At 38.7% G+C, this 20,526-nt stretch overlaps 1 protein-coding gene across 1 annotated transcript in view; it reads right to left on the reverse strand.

The window, feature by feature from the left end:
* The window catches only part of nrxn1b (neurexin 1b), a 105,841-nt gene that overhangs the window by 65,133 nt on the left and 20,182 nt on the right, over positions 1–20,526 (reverse strand). Inside the window, exons 5-11 of the mRNA XM_067386892.1 lie at positions 19,943–20,247; positions 19,352–19,375; positions 16,697–16,858; positions 14,051–14,492; positions 11,411–11,794; positions 6,567–6,770; positions 2,683–2,709 (exon numbers count right to left, since the gene is read on the reverse strand). Of these exons, the coding sequence (XP_067242993.1) occupies positions 2,683–2,709; positions 6,567–6,770; positions 11,411–11,794; positions 14,051–14,492; positions 16,697–16,858; positions 19,352–19,375; positions 19,943–20,247 (1,548 nt within the window). The remainder of the gene's footprint in view (positions 1–2,682; positions 2,710–6,566; positions 6,771–11,410; positions 11,795–14,050; positions 14,493–16,696; positions 16,859–19,351; positions 19,376–19,942; positions 20,248–20,526) is intronic.

Below are 20,526 nucleotides of genomic sequence, written 5' to 3' on the forward strand. Positions count from 1 at the left end.
AGCCTCTCACGAGCAAGCATTCCAATGACGTCATCGTCAGAGGTTTTTTAAGCCAAGATCTTGGCAGGTTGGCCACACATACTTCACAACCAGTCAAACAAAGATGTTTTCCCATAGCGCAGCATGAGTAACTTTTGAGAGGGAACAGGTCTGGTTTAAACTATAAGATGGAAAACTCATGCTGAGAGATAAGCATATATGTGTGAGGAAATTTAGGCCAGATTTACTAACAGCTTGTGCCAACGCAAAACCTCTTTTGGTGTTAAAAAGTCAGGATTTCAGTGCAAAATTAGGTCTGAAAAGGAGTGGACTGACTTGTTTTTGCAGTTTCCTTTTCAGACGGTAAATTTATGGGAGGAGAGTATTTAAATGAATCAAGCAACACAATTTATTCATGTTTGCGCTCTTCAATTTACTGGGATTTGCGCCATAAAAAAAAGCATGTCTTAACCCATTTTGTGACATGGCTGCAATTGTTGCTGCTAGGAGGAGACACCGCAGAGAACAGACAGCGCGTGTTAGAAGGGAGAACATATTTTCCACTCGATAAAATTTCTTTGGAATGCCAGAGGAAGACGTTATCCATATATAACATGTAACAAGTTGCGCCTGTGTCGACCCACACCTGATGAGCATCAGCTTATTTGTGACCCAACGCTAATTTGCCCTGCTCTTGGTAGAATGTGTTGGTCATTATGTAAATGATTTGACTGCGTCTGTGTTCTTTAATTTGCACGTCGGCAGTAGATCACACGCAAAACTTGCCACTCCCATTGGTGCATTTGTGGAATTGCACTTTCATGCTAATTTGACCTGTTTAGTAAGTCTAATTGTGTTTTTTAAACCCATTGTGTTAAAAAAAAAAAAAAAAAAAAAAATTATATATATATATATATATATATATATATATATATATATATACTGTGCATGAAAACAGTTCCTAGCCTAGAAACATTCTCTTGCCGTTTACTGGCACTTCCAGGGACCATTTTTCTGATGTAAAGATAGAATTTAAAGACTTAAAGACTTAAAGATAGTAATACATATATTTTAGGCTTTTCAGTCATGACAACTCTAAGAGTGTTTGACATGGTAATGGATATTACAATAATGATATATTTGGTTTTGGCAGAATTGATCGGTTACGTTGCTGCTGCTGTTGGTTATTGCTGCTGCTGCTGCAGAGAAAGTACGGGACTTGCTACTGCCAATACATACACAACATGTAACTGTGTATGTAACTGAATGTGGTGTTATTTCAGATCAGCTGGAACACAAATATGTGCTGATACACTTTGACAATATGTCTGTCGTTTTCAGCATCAATTACCAGGGTGGCACAAGATCGTTGAAGCTCCTTAAATTTGTGCATGAACTATGGTCATAGGCCTACCTACTTTTTTTTTTTTTTTACCTCAGAATTAACCAGGTAGTAATGATTAACCAAATCTGTAAGAATTTCATAGAGGCCCTGAATCCATTCAGAGACCATTTGGGCCATAAAACCAGAGAGAAGAACCTACCGAGAAGTCTTATGTATTGTGGAGGATATGTAGATGTGGATTAGTCGTTTTGTCACATGATTGAACCAGCCTTGTAAAAGCAACACAAAACATTTCATATCCCAAGGTCAAAACTCCTTTGGCCCTTTGTGTTGATGCAAACCAACTCGGCTAATAAGAGAGTGATAAAATTGTCAATTGACGTGAGGGGAGGATGATAACAGAGTTACACCCCAAACTAAAGATGATATCTGACTGATGAAAACACAGTTGAAGTATGGTCAATCAGAAAGGCTTAAAAACCTATGAAACAAACAAATTACAAAGCCTACTCATCACTCAATTCATTGGCTTCCCAAGACATGACTCCAGACTCGACCAGATCCCTGTGAATTCAACAAAAACTGGAAATTCCTGTCCTGAAAATGTACACACCAGGGAATCCCCATTTAAAAAACTTGAGGCTTAAATTCATGATTGATGGTTCAATCAGGGGGATTTCATTCACTTTCTATTTCAAAACCATTCTTTATTTACCAACCTGTGTATGTCTATAGCCCTATTCGGATGGTAAGTGTATTTTCAACATTTAAGAGGCAGAAACAAGCAATAAAAGCATTGCTGATGCACATGTAAAATGACTCGATCATCAAACATTAAACAGCATATAAATCAAAACTGCTTAACATTACTAAATGAAATGTTGTTGAACCCAGGATGAAGAAAACAACTGTGAAGCTTTGGGGGTTTTGATGGACTCTTTGTTTTTGACAAAAAACAGAAGTGTTTTTATGAATCTTACCCACATTCAAGTGTTGATAAAAAAAGAATGCATGAAGCTAGAATAAACTGTTTTTTAAGCAGAGGCTCTGTTCTTTCTTTTGATTTATTGTATTTTGGGATATTCATACAAGAAAATATTCCAGGTGCCATTCTTGTGAAAATGATAAAAAACAAATGTTGGCAGTAATTTAAAAAACACTGGCGGGGAACGAGTTAAAGATAATGCTGCAATTGACACAATAATAGATGTTCTAAACATAAGTCATTTGTCATGTCAAGCATTAGTTAGTCAAACATTAAGCTAGAAAGCATCTTTCACTGGAATCTCCCATTGCGCAAGTTAAAAAAAATTTCTTTGGTAAATGGAAGATATGAAAGAAGAGAAAGTGTCACTTACTCGTGGTACAGTTTATCCTCTCACAGTCTAGATGGGGAAGAATAAATGACATGTAAATTCTGCCTTCAAAGTAACATCTGCAGACACTGAAGCACATAACCCACTTCTCTGGGGACAGACACAAGAATACCAATGACCTTGATGCTCATGCATGCCATTCACCCTTGTTCATTTCAGAAATGATATATGTACAGAATTGTACTGCTAATGGAAATGTATTTGACTATGGATGGAAATGCAATTGCAATCATAGATTTTTTTTTCCCTCTTTCCCTTCTTAGCTGTAATGTGTGTAATTTTACTGTGGTTCTTAAAAACACACGTGGCATGTTTTATAGAGCATCATACCATTGGTCAGGCTGTGACAACTGGATGGTAAACTGCTTGCCAGTGCTAAAATAGTACATTGGATTGTGGCTTTTTGGACTGAAATAAAGATCAGATAAATGTTTATTGAATTCCCTGAATAAAAAGTAGGGAGGAATGTTTCTCCAGTTTCCACTGAAATCAGTATGTCTGTTTTTAGGTAGTGATTTAATGAGATATTTCATCCAAGTTCACCAGAAGCAGGTCTCAGCCTGTAGTGTACCATCAACCTCAGCAGAGAAGTGGCTGCACACAGTCAAAGACCAGAGCTGGCTCATCATGTCAGGAAATGCTCTAAACTGACATTGTAAAACCACTGAATCATTTAATTTAATTCTCAAACTCAATTCAGTAGGTGAATTATAGACTCTGTTTAAATATCAGGGAGAGTTCACACAAATTCTCTCATCATTTACTTACCCTCATGCCGTCTCCCGTATACAGTACTGGTCAGTATTTTTGGCTCCCTTGGTAAAAGTTCAGGAGAGTGTATCAACATGGAGCTGTGAATAGCTTGTTTACAATCACGTGGTTCTGATGATGTGCAAAATTCAGCTGGAGGGCAGGAAGTTAAGAAACAGAATGGAAGACATAGAGGAAAGTCCGTATTGTAGCGGTAGATACAGTATAAACAGTATGTTGGATGTGATCCCTATGTTATGAAGACGATTTTTCGACTGAATTGAAAGACTTGCCTGCCATCGAGGCAGTAGATAAAGGAGAATGTGAAGCTGCCGTCATGCTATGTTGAGTTCTAGTCTGGTTTGTTGTGATGAAAAATGTCGCATCGAGAATCGAGAATTGCCATAGGAACTCACATCATTGTTCAGGTAAAAAACTGGATGGTGTAAAAACACTAAGGGAAGCAGGTTGAGGAGGTAAGAGGAAGACGCCGTACAGCAAATCTAATAATTTCACTGATTGAACCTACTCCCTGTCACTCAATAAAATAATCACATTGCTGAGTGTTTTTTAAAGTTTTGTATTCTGTTTTGGTTTATTAATTAACATTACATTTGCGAGTACGACTCTCACTCAGCTTGTGAATGAGCATAACTTGCAAAAACAAAAAGGGTAAGCAGGTATCCATATTCATTTCAGTATCAGCAGACGCAAAACGCTATTAAAGGCAACAACTTTTAAGATTAAAAAACAAGTTACGTAAATGATAAAAGCTCCTTGTGGTTTCTCGGTTTGATCGATTTGAGCAACCATAAACGATGCAAAATATACAAATTTTGAGTTTGTGATAGCGATTCCTAAAATACGAATTTTCAAAAGGCCACTTCCTGCCCTCAAGCCACATTTCGCGCCACAGCAATGACGTCATGTGCAAACAACTATTTGAAGGATCTGGAGAGGTTCTGCATGGAGGAACAATCTCTGATCTCTTGTCAGTTGTTCTCCAAACTCATCAGGCATTATAGGAGAAGAATCTGAGCTGTTATTTTGGTAAAATGAGGTTGCAGAAAGTATGAAATAAAAGGGTGCCATTAATTGTGGGCAATGTGTATTAGAGAAAAACTTTTATTTAATAATGTGATTTCCCCATTTTTAATTGTTTTTCTTCAATAAGAGATTAGATTTTTGTGATGTTTTTTTAAATAAAAGGTCAAAAGGATTAACAATGCAGATTTATTTTCACAGGCTTCTTTGTTCATATTTACCAAGGGTGCCAATAATTCTGACCAGGGGTCTCATTTATAAAGCGTGCGTACGCACAAAACGGGACTGGAAGCGTGCGTACGCCAGTTCCCGCGCAAAGGTTGTGATCTATAAAAACAAACTTGACGGGAGAATGTGCGCACCTTTAAGCAAACTTTGAGCCGTGCGTACGCACATTCTGGAGACAAAGTGATATGAATTGAGATAGTAGATGTGCTACTTTCGATCACTTTTCCAGTGACACGCTGCTTTATGACAGCGAGGAGCGCTGGGAGCACAATAATTCCTCTTTAAACTAAACTGCAGATGTTATGACAAAATATTTTTTCGAGAATGACGATCAGTGATGCACACTTAACTTGGATATTATGGAAGACACTGCTGGATTCGGTGGTCGAACGGTCCGTTGTCCAGTTTGAATAGGTCATATCTTACTGTACAGCCACAGCTGCAGGAGGTGTTGATGTCGTGTGAAGGATCTTCAAACAATTACCATTTGAAGGATATAATTTGAGGAAAATGGTAAGATTTACACGTTTTCTTTTTTAAAATACTTTGTCAGTGACGCGCCGAGTCAGACAGTTGTATTTACACTGCAATAAATAAGTAGTCCGATCTGTTTCCACTAAAAATAGCCTATAAACTTCCTAAAATATATGTTCACCTTATCAGCAAAACTGCATAAATTTGATTTGAATTGTTTAAAACTATTTAAATACTATGTGGCCAGTGGAAATGAATGAATCAACTCTATCCTAAAACCTTTCTTTATCTGAAGTATTTTATACAATTTTGTTTTTATGGATATTTTGATATATTTATTCTAAAACATAAAGAGGATATTGGATGATCTTTATCAATATAATGTGTGGCACAAATGACATATAGTCCATATCTAATATTTTCCAATGTCTTGTACCTTTGACGGTGTTAACCATGGTGTCACGTGGTTGGGAACGTGTATGGAAATGATATGCAGATGAGGTTATGCATAGTAAAACTAGGCGTCGTAAGCTCCATATATGGTTATTTCGGGGAGGAGACAGGGTGGAGATGCACGTACGCACAATCTTCCGCTGACTGGGATTTATAATGTGATTTGTGCGCCGGTTCTGGCGTACGCATGGTTTTATAAATCTGATTTTTTGTGTGCGTACGCAGAATCTAGCTTTTGCACGTACGTACACTTTTAGTAGGGATCCTACGCACAGTTTTATAAATGAGACCCCAGGGCTGTATATTTTGAAATTCTGACCCTTTCTTCCACAGAATTGTGAGATATAAACTCTGAATTTGCAAGAAAGAAAGTCAGAATTGTGAGACGAAAATGTAGAGAAAAGATTGTAAACATGATCTAATAACTGATTTATAATAAATCTAGTGGTTTAGCTGTATACAGTACTTGCAGAATGAAGCTGAAACCTCAGTGCAGAACTATGAACACAAACAGTCATGTAGGTCACAGCATAGGTTTAAATCAGCCTTTAGATATGGCTAAATCATGTGGATAACTTTTGATTTCTAAAGTGCACAGCATTCCCCTGTGCATATATTACACAAAGTGAAAGAGAAAGGGCACAAAGTCTTCATGCTCTGAGAAACGGGTGGTTTTCTGACTGGAACGGCAAAATTGAGGGGTGCTGTTCAACACAGAGCATTCTCCTTTAACACCGAGCACAGCTGAGGTGTTTGAGTGTGTACAGAGCTGCAGACTCTGAGCATTGAAGGGCTCTGAGCATGTCCACCGTAAAAGACAACAGTGTGTGTGTTTGTGATGCTGCATGTCATGTGTGTGCAACAGTTTGTGTGTATTTGATCACAGTTGTGTGATAGGATGTGTTTAGCATTGATACCTAGATTAACCGTGAGCCGGACACGACTTGTCTCCAGCTCCAGACGCAGGGTGTCGGCGGAGTCTCGAGAAGTGGTTGCCATGAGAACACCATATGCCCGCTGGGATCGGAAGCGTAGTGACACATCTTCAGCCTCTGTATGCATAGCTACAGATAACTGGACCTTCATGAACTTACTGCCATCGTAACTGAGGATGGTGGCATCTGTGGAAGAGAAGCATAAGTAGTTTTCAGGACATATGTCTCTAAAGTATTTCCTACTGAAAAGGTCCGTAATGTTTATCATCAATTCACAACAATATAGAAATTGCCAAGATGGGTGTGCCTGCATTTACACAGTGCTGACATTCCAGAAATATTGGTAACACATTTATTTACACGCATTTATTAGCTTTGTACATGTTAGTCAATAAAATGTTCATGTTCATGACAGTTCACTGTGCATTAACTAATGTTAACAGATACAACTTATGATCTTAAAAATATCAGTAAGTGCTGAGATTCACAATAAGTAACAATGGTTGATGGGGACTAGGAAAGTTTACATTTGGTGGCACAGAATAGGATTAGATTATTCTCAAAATTTCTCACAATTCCATGATATTGTTAAATGTTGCAAGTGAATCTTCAACTTGTGAAGTTCACAACATAATTTCGGGAGGAGTGAACCCATCTAATCTTTCAATTAGTGAAATTCAAACATAATCTCAAGAGGAGGGAACCCTAATCTTTCAATTACATCCAGAGCATATAAGCAGCTACTCACCCTGCTCTGGCATCAGTTGTTTCGATATCCCTCCACCTCCCCAGATTCACCACATAATTTAAGCATCTCATCTATCGTACTCCTCTTCCAGGCACTACTAGTCCTGGGGGGGTATATCCAAGCTCGAGTTGCTGCTTCCTCGAGCCCTTCCACAGCGGACAGCAAGCCAAATACACTTAACCTTATTAACTTAAAGATTTTATGAGGAAACGAACTCATGAAGTGTCTGTGAAATTAAATATTAAATCAGTGTGCAGCATTTTGTAATAAGAGACACATGTTCATGAATGCTAAGATTTGGTATATTCTGCTTGATGTCGTGGCCACATTAACACCTCAGGTTTTTCTGTAAATTATTCACAAATTATGACACTAATACAAAAGAAAATATTTGTTTTTACGAATATGTCTCTATTTATACAAATTGCTGCATATTGATTTAATTCTGAATGTCATAGACAGGGAAAGGCATTTGATTGTGGATAGTAAGGTACATCCAGGGTTCTGTTTAGTTCTGTTTAGTTTTGTTTTGGTTTGGTTTTGTTCTGTTCCAGTTTGCCTGTGTTCCCAGTCATTGTTAGTTTCCATGGTTACTGATTATGTTACGCACCTGTTTCTAGTTCAGTTGATTATCCACCCTGTGTATTTAAGTTCCCTTTGTTCAGTGTTCGGTGTTGTCTATGTTTTATGTGGTTGTGCTAAACTTATTCCTGTGATCTTCTGCATGTTCTTTGTTGCAGTTTGAATTTATTAAAGACTGTTTTTGTTTCTGTAACAAGGTTAGTAGATATGGGAAGAAGGAGGCGGGAACCGGCGAACGTTCAACAAAACTTTAATGTAAAATAAACAAAGAACAAAACGAAAGTAATGCCGGCAGACGTCCGCGAGGGTCCGCTGAGACATGATTACACACAAACATAATAAAACATAAAAGGCCTGGCCTGGTCCTCTCTCGTCCTCCACGGTAGTCGCTCCTCCTTTTATGCTCCCGGAGCTCCTCCGTGAGGGACTCAAGGCCGGTGCGCCTCCCAGGTGAAGCTCATTAACACTCGCGCCACCGGCCTCGCGCCGTTCCCTCGCGGCTCTCGCCCGCCCTGGTCGCCACAGTTTCATTCTCCTGCGTCATTAGATTTACTGCAACCACCCGTGACAGAACAACGAACCCTAAAATGAAATGGACTTACCAGCTGTCCGCCTGCTCTGCTTGGAGCAGGAACATCAAACCCTTGAGGACCACACAAGTGACTTTTTAAATCTGCCATACTTTACACACTTTCCTGTTTGCTCCCTGTGTTTTATTTTTTTTCAAGGCAGCGTGAATGAGAGAACAAAGGCACACCTGCCCGGTGATGGTCCTTGATGATCCTCAGACATTTGCTGAGTTTGTGGAGTGGGTGCTGGTCAATTGTGGGTCCCCGTTTACCATCAGACTCACGGAGGAGGCCAATGCCAACCCAACTCCGGACCCAGACCAGCCAGACCTTAGTCATGCCCATCACATACATAGAGACTGAGCCCACCACAGACGCAGAGTCCGAGCCCACAACGATGTCAGTGCCAGAGTCAACGCCTGAGCACAACATCACTACAAAGCTTGATCCCAAAAGTAAGTCTGACCAGATGCATTAGCAGGCAACAACATCCTGTGATGAGGGCATTTTAGATGTGTATGAGGGCAGTGGATGGACCTCACCCATACTCCCACTGCTGAGTGTGAGCTGTGCCTGGTCCCTATAAAATAACTTGATGAATTGGAAGAGGTAATCCCCCAAGGTCTCCTGTCACTGCCATCCAGCCTCCCTCTCCTGCCTCCTCTGCCTAAGACATCCAGTTCCTCTGCCCCGTCTCCGCTGGCTCCCTTCAGTCCCTCGGCTCCTCCTCAGTTGACTTCACTCTGCTGTGCTGATCTGCCTCAGGTCTTCTGGTCTCCACCTCCGCCTTGGCAAGTGGATCCCCTGGCTCCACCTCGGGCTGTTGAACCCATCATTCCACCTCTGACTGTCAACCAGTTGACTCCACCTTGGCTCCTCGCCCCCTCAGCTCCACCTCGTACAGTTGTCCTAACCACTCCACCAGGCTCCCTCGTCCCTCCGGCTTTGTCTTGGTCAGTCATCGCTCTGCTTACGGCATGGACTTCTGGGCTTTCAGCTTCGCCTCATCCCTACACTACTTCAGCTCTGTTGAGCTCTTCCTTCCCTCTGGCTCTGCCTTGTTTCTCAGTCCCATCGGCATCTGCTTGTCACTGCAGTTCGGCTTGGTTTTTGTTTGGTTCTGTTCTTGTTAGCCTGTGTTTCCGGTTCCCTTTGTTCAATGTTTGTTGTCATCTATGCATTACATGCTAAGCTTATTCCTGTAATCGCCTGCATGTTCTTGGTTGGATTTTGGATTAACTCCCTGAGGTCTGAAAACGCGCAGGCGCAGGCGCATTTTGCATTTTTTTTTCACAGTGCAGCAAAACAGACTTAAAATACTTCATAATTCTTTGTCATAGAGACATAAGTAATATATCAATTGAAACTATAGAATATCTTCTTTTATTTGTATACACTCATAGTAAAAACAAAATGTTGTGCTTTTTGTAAAATAAAGAAAACTAAAATGATGCGTGATCTCTCCTCTCCCTCTGAACAAAGTCTAATCTGATAGTTCTCAGAAAATGAACTGTAACTTAGTGAATACTAATCACAAAAAAATTACACTTATGTCTAAAGACACGTTGAAATGTCAGGTTTTAAATCGTGTAGGTCATATCGAAAACAAAAATTCTGTGTTTATGTAATCTGTATGAAAAGAGAGCCATGTCAGAAATCCGTGATTCAGCTCATTATCTGCTAATGCGGCCAAGCCCACGGAGCCAGCGCTATTCAGACGCAAATTCAGACTCTTTGCATCACAGAAATACATTATATTTAAAGAATATAATAGAATATCATTATTTTAAATTGAGCTGAGACATGATTACAGAGGTTTTTTTTCACAGCCTACCTGACTGAAAGGCCTCATTAATATGCAAGTCATTTCAGGTCATTATTATGCTATTCGTTTGTCTTCTCAGGTGTAAATGAGCCATTATTCATGATCATTCACGTCTCTACGCATTCTGTGTTTCTTGACAAAAAGTGTTGCAAAAACTAAATCAATATATTGTTTTATATGAACAAGTAGGCATTATAATTTTTACATAATTCTGAAGCAAAAACTCTAGTCTACAACCTCCAATACCCAGAAGTCTTGTAAACACAGATTTAATATATATTTTTGGCCTTATTTCAGTGACTTAATTTTTTTGTTTTTTCAATAACCACGCATAAACGTTATTCCTTCAAAAACACAAACATGTACATACATGTTCCTCACATATTATGGTAGCCTAGTTTGTGCTGAATACAGTGTAATGGCACTTTTGTCATTTATATGTTTATGAACAACTGAAAAAAGCACAAATGTCAGGGCATGTCAAAACTTCTCCAGGGCCCCAAATTAGCCTCAGACTCCAGAGGGTTAAAGACCCTAAGTTTCATTATCATGAGTCATGGGATTTATTGCAACCACCTGTGACAGGTACATTTTCAACATTTATCAAGTTCATGGTAATTGTGCAAGCATTTGTTAATAATTTTGAGACTAATTTCATCCCATAGGCATAGTGGCTTCAGTGACACAAGAGAGATAAAAGTGTACGGAGCATGGATGTCAGGATCCGGACATAGAAAATCAAAAACTTGACAGGATCGCACAAAACTTCCTGTCCCATGTAAACATGACCAAAGTGATCGGAGACTGACTGTGAAATCATCAGCAATCTTTTTTCTTTTCTTTTTTTTTACAGATACGTGGTTCCAAATGCTGAAAAAGTGTAATTGAATTAAGGATGGAATACCAACTGCATATATTTCAAAATAAAATGTGTTAGAAAAGGAAAATGAAGACAAACTCTGATAAAATAAACATACATAAACAGCAACAACAATGTAACAAGAAACCTCCATCTAATGAAATTACATTATAATACAAAGTTTCTTCAATATATAATAAGAAATAGGACGCATTAGGCATTTAAAACAGGTGCCAGCCTTACCTCTCTCACAGGAGCGACCAAGATAGCCCGTCCCAGAGCAGTCACACACATAACGGTTCCATCCTTCCCTGCAGATTCCATTGTTTTGGCAGGGGTTACTGAGACACTGCTTCGGTGCCTCTTTACTGCAGGAGGGCTTTACACCTGCTGCTTTCTGCACCTCAGCTATGCGGCGGATATCTTTGCTCTGACCATTGATGAACAGGTCACGAATGCAGCCTACGAAACCATAATTGAGCAGAGCAGTCCACACCTCAGTAGGAAACACCACATCAGCTTTATTTTCCGGCAGTCCTCCTAGATACAGGTTATCATCCAGATCTAGAATCTCACTTTCTCCTGGGGCTTGGTATGGTGTGCGAATTGTGTTGATAGAGATAGTACCTGCAATTCAACAAAGTCAGGGAAAAATGTGAGAATGATTTAAAGCATCTGGTGACACTTCCTCTGAATACACCTTTATACACTTTTTGTTACATGCGATTATAGCTTTTGTTACAATTCACGCATGTACAGTAAGATGATTAAAGCGTCTTCCGAAGTTTTAGTTTGGACGAGAATTTTTTTTTTTTTAATTGATGAATTGACTTGAGTGCTTTGTTTGCACAAAAACATAGAATTCACCACTATATTTACAAAATATAAATCTCCAACATGAGTTCACACAACATCATCTGCTCTCGCATCAACACAACACACATGCATCGAGGTGCTCTCGTGAACATGCATAGATATTAATATTTTGTAAATAAAGTGATATATTATGTTTATTGTGCAAACAAAGCATTTGTGTCTCTTCATAAAATTGAGGTTAAACCACTGGAGTCACATGGATTACTTTTATAATGTCTTTACTACCTTTCTGGGGCTTGAAAATGGTAGTTGCACAGGCTGTCAATGGAGGGACAGAAAGCTCTCAGTTTTCATTAAAAACATCTTCATTTGTGTTCTTAAGATGAACGAAAGTTTAACAGGTTTGGAATGACACGAAGGTGAGTAAATGATGACAGAATTTTGGGGTGAACTAACCCTTTAAGAATGTATCTGCGTGCCCTGTAATGGAATGACCATCTGTCTGTAAAATCACTAACAAATTTACCAGGCCAACATTAGAATAGCAGCTACAAATTAAAGATGAAGGAAGACCCTACACCATCAGCTTCGCTAAACAGCTGAACATGCTCTTTCAACACGGACATTTAAAAGGACAGAAGGATGGATTTTTTGCTTCAAGTGAAATTATATTTATATGGTCTGGCAGGGTCATTTTCTTTAAATTGCATGTCCAAAAATGGCATTTTAAAGCAGAATAAATCCTCATGAGGGGATCCCCAGACCTCTAGAATTTACACGATCATCCTAAATACACATGGTTACAGTTGGAAAGATGCAATCTCTGTTTCTGAATGCCCAATGTCAATTTAATACACTTTTATTAGCCCAGCCAGTCTACTCACAATGAAAGCCTCCAAACTGCCATTTTTAACTCTTCTAATAACAATTGCAAAGTGTCCAATATACAGTATAAACAATATGATCTGTGCACTAAATCCAGCAGAAACTCCTGCGCAATTTGCATATTGCCCATGACAAGTGTCACTACCTGCACCTCACAATGATTGGCTGCTGCCTGGTGTTTTTCTCTTGACACTGAGCATTTCTGAACTTTTCAACGCTCTCAACATTTTCTTCACTCGGCTGTCAGTCCCACAAGCCACAGCGCAAGCATGTTGCTCAGCTCCACTAGGAATTAATTAACGCAGCGGCAATCTCTGCGCAGTGATATGGTATACAGTATCATTTTAATGAACTTTTGTAAACCCAGCCAGTCAATTCACAATGAAAGCTTCCAAACTGCCATTTAACATATACAGTAACAACTGTAGTGTTCAATATGTGAACATTATGATTTATGCACTAAATCCAGAAGAAACTCTTGCAAATGTTTAAATAATGACCAAAAACACAGTGTAACTCATATTTCTCTCACAGTGTGAGGCCAGGGTAACAAAACAGGTTATGTAATTACCAGCTCTCAAGATGGAGTGGAAAACACAGCTGGAGGCCCAATCTAATTTTCAACGTGACATCACAAGGCAATTTGGCCTTTTTCCAAGTTCTTTCATATTTTTCTATTAAAGCAGTATTTTTTCTTGTGCTTTTTATGGTGTGCATTCTAAAAAAGTTGTTCAATGATGGAATTTCCTATTTGATGAATATAAAGTAAAAATGAGTCTGTGCATATGTTTATGCATGTAGATTTGTAAAGCTTCGAAGCTTCATGGAGCAGTGTTTTGAAATCACCCATCACTAGATATTGTAGAATAAAGTCATTATTTTGTTATTTTTGGCGCACAAAGCGTATTCTTGTCGCTTTATAATATTAAGGTTGACACACTGTAGTCACATGAGCTGTTTTAAATATGTTTTTAGTAGCTTTCTGGGCATTGAAAAAGGGAGTGTTATTGCTGGCAATGCAGGCCTCACTGAGCCATTGGATTTCATCTAAAATATCTTAATTTGTGTTCTGAAGAAGAAGGAAGGTCTTACGGGTGTGGAATGGCATGACGGTGACAGAAATTTCATTTTTGGGTGAACTAACCCTTTAAGCAGTCATTTGATCACATAAACAAATGTTACCTGATTTCCCATCCCTCTGGAAATCCACATGATACCACTCTCCATCATTCACTTTTTTGTTCACGGCCAGTGTCTTGGTTGTGCCTGATCCCATATCCAGAAGCAGGTACAAAAGGCCATCCAGCATCTCAATGGCAAAGAAGTCCACCTTCAGTGTGAGGGGGCTCTTGGTCTCTTTGGTCTGTTGCTTCGGTTTCCCGTGGTTAAAGAGCAGAAGTCCATTGGGTTCAGTGGTGCGGAAGTCAAAGGAAATAGAACCGGTCTTCTTAGTGTTCCATTTAAGAAGTGTGATGAAGGATTCAGGTGTCTCAAACGTGATGGGATCGAATGTGGCAACATTCTCACACTTGAAGGCAACAACTCCATGGATCTTCATTCTGGGGTCGCCTTTAAAGGCCAGTCTGGACAGCTCCAGCCGAACGTCATTGTTTTTATACACAACCTATAAATATATAACAATGTCAGTTGAACAGAAATAATTTGAGAAACTTCTAATCTAAACTGTGTTTGCAGAACTCTTACATGAACTGGTGGAAAGATTGATTGATTTGCAGCACATAGTGTCTTTTTCACTAAAATGAAATCAGAACAATTGTGTTCAAATGTATAATTGCAAAGTAAGTCCATGGCCACATATTTAGGATTGTTGGGAAAAGATGGAACAGCCATGCTTCAATCACTACTAAATAATGGGACAAGCCTTTTTATTGAGGAATGCTGTGATTTTATTGTTGGTAAGTGTGATGGTAATCTTGTATTTTTAGTCTTTCAACCACAAATGACTCACAATATTGTGTTTACTAGCATAATGGGCACAAATAAACAATAAACAAATAAACAGTACAATACATAATGACATCACATGCATGCATGATAGATATGCAATCAGCTAATATGACATATTTAGTTTATGACCTCCACTTTAGGATATATGAATACTTGAAGCATTTTCTTTATTACATTTTTCTATGGAGGAGAAAACACTTCATTTAAAAACAGTGAGGAGAACCTCAAAGCTCCTCCTACAGTGAATTCCATTCTAACCCATAATGAGCACTGTAGTTAACAAGGTCAATTGCTCTTTGAACCTGTTAATAATAATAATAATAATAATACGTTTCATTTATATAGCACCTTTCCAGGGCTTAAGGGCACTTTACAAGGAAGGAATAACACTAGTTGAGTAACATTATATGGACAGGGCAGCATACAGCAGAATAAAATCAAGCACAACAAAATACAAAACAGAATTTAAGGATGATAACATTCAGAGGAAGAGTGAGTTTTGAGTAATAATTAAAATTCAGAAATATTATTTACACAACAGAGTGAGCAGGGGAGAGAATTCCAGAGTTTGGGTGCAACACTGAATGATCTGCCCCCCATTGAAGAGAGGCGATGCCGAGAGACAACGAGAAGATCAGAGTCAGAGGAACACAGTGAGCGAGTCGGGGTGAAGGGGAGGAGCAGGTTACAAAGATAAGAGGGAGCCAAGCCATGCAAAGATTTAAAAGCAAGCAGGAGAATTTTGAATTTAATACAATAAGCAACTGGAAGCCAGTGGAGATCGAACAAAATTGGGGTGATATGAGCAGAACGCTTGGTATGGGCTAGTATTCTAGCAGCAGAGCTCTAAATGTTTTGTAATCTGGAAATGGATCTGTAAAATGGAAATTTTTTGTTCTGCAACACACGATTTAGGCTATTTCTCTCTTGAAAATGAATTGATCTATCTATCAGCATAACAGAAACAGAAGCTTCTATTAAAGGATTAGTTCACTTTTAAATAAACTTTTCCTGATAATTTACTCACCCCCATGTCATCCAAGATGTCCATGTCTTTCTTTCTTCAGTGGAAAAGAAATTCAAGTTTTTGATGAAAACATTCCAGGATTTTTCTCCGTATAGTGGACTTTAATGGGCACCAAACAGTTGAAGGTCAAAATTAGTTTCACTGCAGCTTCAAATTGTTCAAAACGATCCCAGATGAGAAATAAGGGTCTTATCTAGTGAAACCATCACTCATTTTCTGAAAAAAATTGAAAATTATAAAAGTTTTAACCAGAAATTCTAACCGCTATAAGAATTCCAGCAGTGTAGACACTGCTAAGAGTATTACTGCCCTCCACAGGTCAAAGTTTGAACTAATTTTTATATACTATTGAACTAGCAAATTGAATATAAAAATTAGTTCAAACTTTGACCTGTGGAGGGCAGTAATACTCTTAGCAGTGTCTAGACTGCTGGAATTCTAATAGAGGTGAAGAAGAAGAGAGCTAGTTCTAGATGAGCATTTCTGGTTAAAACGTTTATAATTTTCAATTTTTTTCAGAAAATGAGTGATGGTTTCACTAGATAAGACTCTTATTTCTCATCTGGGATCATTTTGAACAATTTGAAGCTGCAGTGAAACTAATTTTGACCTTCAACTGTTTGGTGCCCGTTGAAGTCCACTATACGGAGAAAAATCCTGGAATGTTTTCATCAAAAACTTTAATTTCTTTTCCACTGAAGAAAGAAAGACATGGACATCTTGGATGACATGGGGGTGAGGAAATTATCAGGAAAAGTTTATTTTAAAGTGAACTAATCCTTTAAGCTTTATAAAGCTTCCTCTGCACTGATATCTTGTAGTAGGTACTTTACCTCCCTCAGGCAACCCATAAAGTTGTTGCTAACAGGTGATCCAGGCAGGTCAGCTGTACTAGGACTTCCTCCAACATAGAAAAAGTCATCAGAGCCGAGCATGGTGTAGTCCTCTTGAGTATATCCTGTGGTGGTCAGTATCCCGTCCACAGATATTGTTACCTAAAGAACAAGCCACAGGAAAATTATATACTGGTACCACTTTGCTACTGTCTGGATTTCTGTTTCTTCAGTCACTAAGATGCAATGAACGCTGCATAATAACACAATGGAGAACACAGCAGTGGTCACAAGGTCTGAAGCTCTACAGAATCACACCAATTCATTGGCTGATGGTGCCATAAGGAGCTGCATAACATCTATGCTGGAAGGATCTGGATTTCCAAACTTGTTTGTGCCAGATTGTTGCTGCATTTAATGGAGATGGTCATGTACCCGCCGTTCAAGCCTCTTTCATTTGTATCAGACAAGTTCTTTCTCTTAAGACAGCTCTGCTGTTAACTTTGGCCTTGTTTGAGAGAGCTATTTTTTCATGCATTATCGTTAGTTCTATGTGTATGGATTTGTCAAAATTGATTTCACTGCAGTCCTTTTCTCTTCCCCTGTTTGAGTCAGAGGAACAGGAAAGACTCTCCAGTTATCGCTCCTATGTTGATCAGATGGGTCAATGGCATAAAGCCCTGGGTATACCTCATTTTTTTACACGTACGCTAGTGTATGTCCAGTCGAACACACAGCCTTGCAAAGTATACTTCATTTGACTCATACACAAACACAGGTGTTCGACACGTGCACAGTTTTGAGCAATCTCTCGCCACGAGTTACAACCCATGTAAACATCTTTGTACTCTTTCATGCTAGAGTTGTACAAATGATGGTACTTTCTAACCTCTTGGCACAATCTCTCGTCTATGTAGGCCTCCGTTGTCACTGTAGCTTGCATGTGTTCTGCTCTGTTCTGATTATGCAGTTTTTCTTTGACTACCTTGTGAAGTGATGCCCTCAGGGCACGGTTTCCACCTGGTGGACAAACTAATTACTGCACAAGAAATTAAATGCACGTGCAACCTGTGCGTACAAGTACGTGTGGTTACAAAAATCCAGTGGTGTGCATACAGTATGCGCATACTCTTCTGATGATGAAATTCGCATCATGCACACTGTACGCTGAACCTTGTGTTTGAGCAGCTTCTTGGTGCTCCTAATAGAGGAGCCACAGTCAATAAGCAGAGACTTTCACATTGGCTATTGGATGCTATTTCCAAAGCTTATGAGGTGTAAGGACTGCTTTCATTTCTGGGTATTCAGGCACATTCTTCTGAGTGTGGGCCCTTGCTAAAGCCTCTATTTTCTGGACTTTTGTATGGCATCAGTTTGGTCTTCTCTTCAAACTTTTGTCAGGTTTTTATATGGATCCCTCTGCACACGCTTTGTCTTTCTGAGAAGTATTTATGTGCTGCCTGTTGCAGCATCTTCTTACCACACAGACTGAGTATTTACATCTACAGTTTGCATGGTGTGATGGTGGATCATTCCCATTGCATCATTATGCAGCGTTGAGTTCCTACAAAAGGGAACATCTAGGTTACTGAATGTAACCCTGGTTCCCTGAGTGGGAACAAGACACTGCATGCTGGTCGTATTGCTGCTGCATAGGTTTGTGGCGATAGACCCAAGTATGCACTTAAAAGGATGCTGTTATGTAACTCCCTATGGGAGGAGCTTCAGTGCCATCAGCCAATGATTCTATAGGGCTTCTGGGAACCAGGGTTAAATTCAGGAACCTTGACCTTTTTCTTTTATTTCCTTTAGACTAAAACCCATTTTTATGTCTTTTTTCTTTAATTTATTGCATGATATGTTTGAATTCTTAATTAACTTGAATTACTTGATACTTAGGTGTTGGTTTATTAAAGAATCAATAGTGTTAGTATTGCCCCATAGCAACTTAAAATTGTTTGACAGACACAAAAATGGTGTTAGTAACTATAGTCTTGTTAGTATATGAAATTGTAAGTAAATTATATAAAACAAAAACATGAAACATGGATAAAAGTGAAAGCGTACTATTTTTAGAAGTGCCACAATTTGGTCAGGAAATCAAAATCTCATGCAATTTTCCTTTTTGTGCATTTACATAAAAATAAAGTCAGAAATTATGTGAATTTATATGTATACAGAGCATATATTAAAATATAATAATTAAACATTTAAAAAAGTGGCACATGTAGGGGCTAGAGTAAAAAAAAAAAAGAACCAAAGACAAATAGCTTATGGGTGAATATATTATTACAGCATTTTCAATGCAGACCATGCAGAATGATAGGGAATAGAGCTGACTGTGGCTGTCAGGACATGTTTCAAACCACTGCTGTGTGAAATGTTTAGTGTGATCCTTCTAATGGTGGTAACTTGAAAGTGAACTGGACACGGAAATAGGAGAAAAGACTGCTGGGCAAAAAACTAAATGAAGATTGAATAGAAAAATAGAAAAAGCCAAAGATTTTCAGTTTTCCCAGTTTTTTTTTGTTTTTGTTTTTTTTTGTGTGTGTGCAAATGATGTTTACAAATAAAGGAAAGAAAAAGAAAACTTATGGCACACCCAAAATAACAAACAATTTGAATAATATCTACAGAACAATGTAGTTTGTTTACCATAGCATGTCCAATGCCTGAGTGCTTTGTGGAATAAGAGGGGAAAGGAAATAAAAAAAACTGTGAACAAAATAACGACTGATACTCAAAAAATAAACATATGATGGTTATCAATGTTGGAAATTAGTTTGTTAAACATTAAAAAACGGTTAGTAGAATGACACATTCCATGATTGACGTTAGTTTTACAAAGCATATTAGTAGCTGCATAACATCAAACAAAATAATTGCTATGATACTTTAGACATTCTATTATAAGTAACTTTGCACAACATGTCAACTAGCCGTCATTAGAGTATTAGTAGACTGTCTGCTTAATATTTGAAAACACTTTATTTTGATGCTCCCAAAAGGACATTCTACTGACAATAAGTAACTTTGCAACTACGTCAACTTATTCTACTAACCCTAACCTACTCTAATGAGAGTTAGTTGACATGTGGTTGCAAAGTTACTTACAGTTAGTAGAATATCTAAAGTGGACCACTGAAATAAAGTGTAACCATTATTTCTATGGTAATGTCATTTTGTATGATGAGATCTTGACCGAATCATTGTTCTTCTCCTTCTTAGCTCCTGAAGCTCTATTACCTGACGCAAATTCCGCGTTACTTTCACATCATGCCATTCATTGTCATTAAATTTCCCATTGACTGGCTCCACCAGAGCTTCAAACGCCCCGGAACCCAAATTTATGACGAGAGACACCGCCCCATTTTTCAGCGCCAGGTTGACATAGTCAGCAGATTTTCCCGTGTGGAGCATCAGTCCGTTTCTCTGAAGCGTTTTGAAGGACAGAGTGATTTCATCGCTGCTGCTTTGGATCGGGTTCAGAGAAAGGTCATAGCAGAAGTATTCTGAACCTTTGAATGTTGCCACATATTCTTCTTCTATTCCTAAAAATAAAGAAAAAACGATAGGTTAAAAAGGTCCACGAGCCAGGACACGAACTCGGGACTTGTCGGAGCACTGCCCATGAGGCTATTGGCTCCAAAACCAAGCAACATTCAAAGTTTGTTTTGACTAAATTTCCTGATTTCATAATACTTCTCCAGTATCCCATGATTCTCATCCATCATCCATTACACAACAGTACAGTGACGAGACATTTTAGAAAATATAAAGCATAGCCTCTATATTAGCTTTCACATTGGGTCACTGAACTGTTTTTAAAC

Source organism: Chanodichthys erythropterus, chromosome 5 (genome assembly GCF_024489055.1).
Source record: "Chanodichthys erythropterus isolate Z2021 chromosome 5, ASM2448905v1, whole genome shotgun sequence".
Classification (NCBI taxonomy): domain Eukaryota; kingdom Metazoa; phylum Chordata; class Actinopteri; order Cypriniformes; family Xenocyprididae; genus Chanodichthys; species Chanodichthys erythropterus.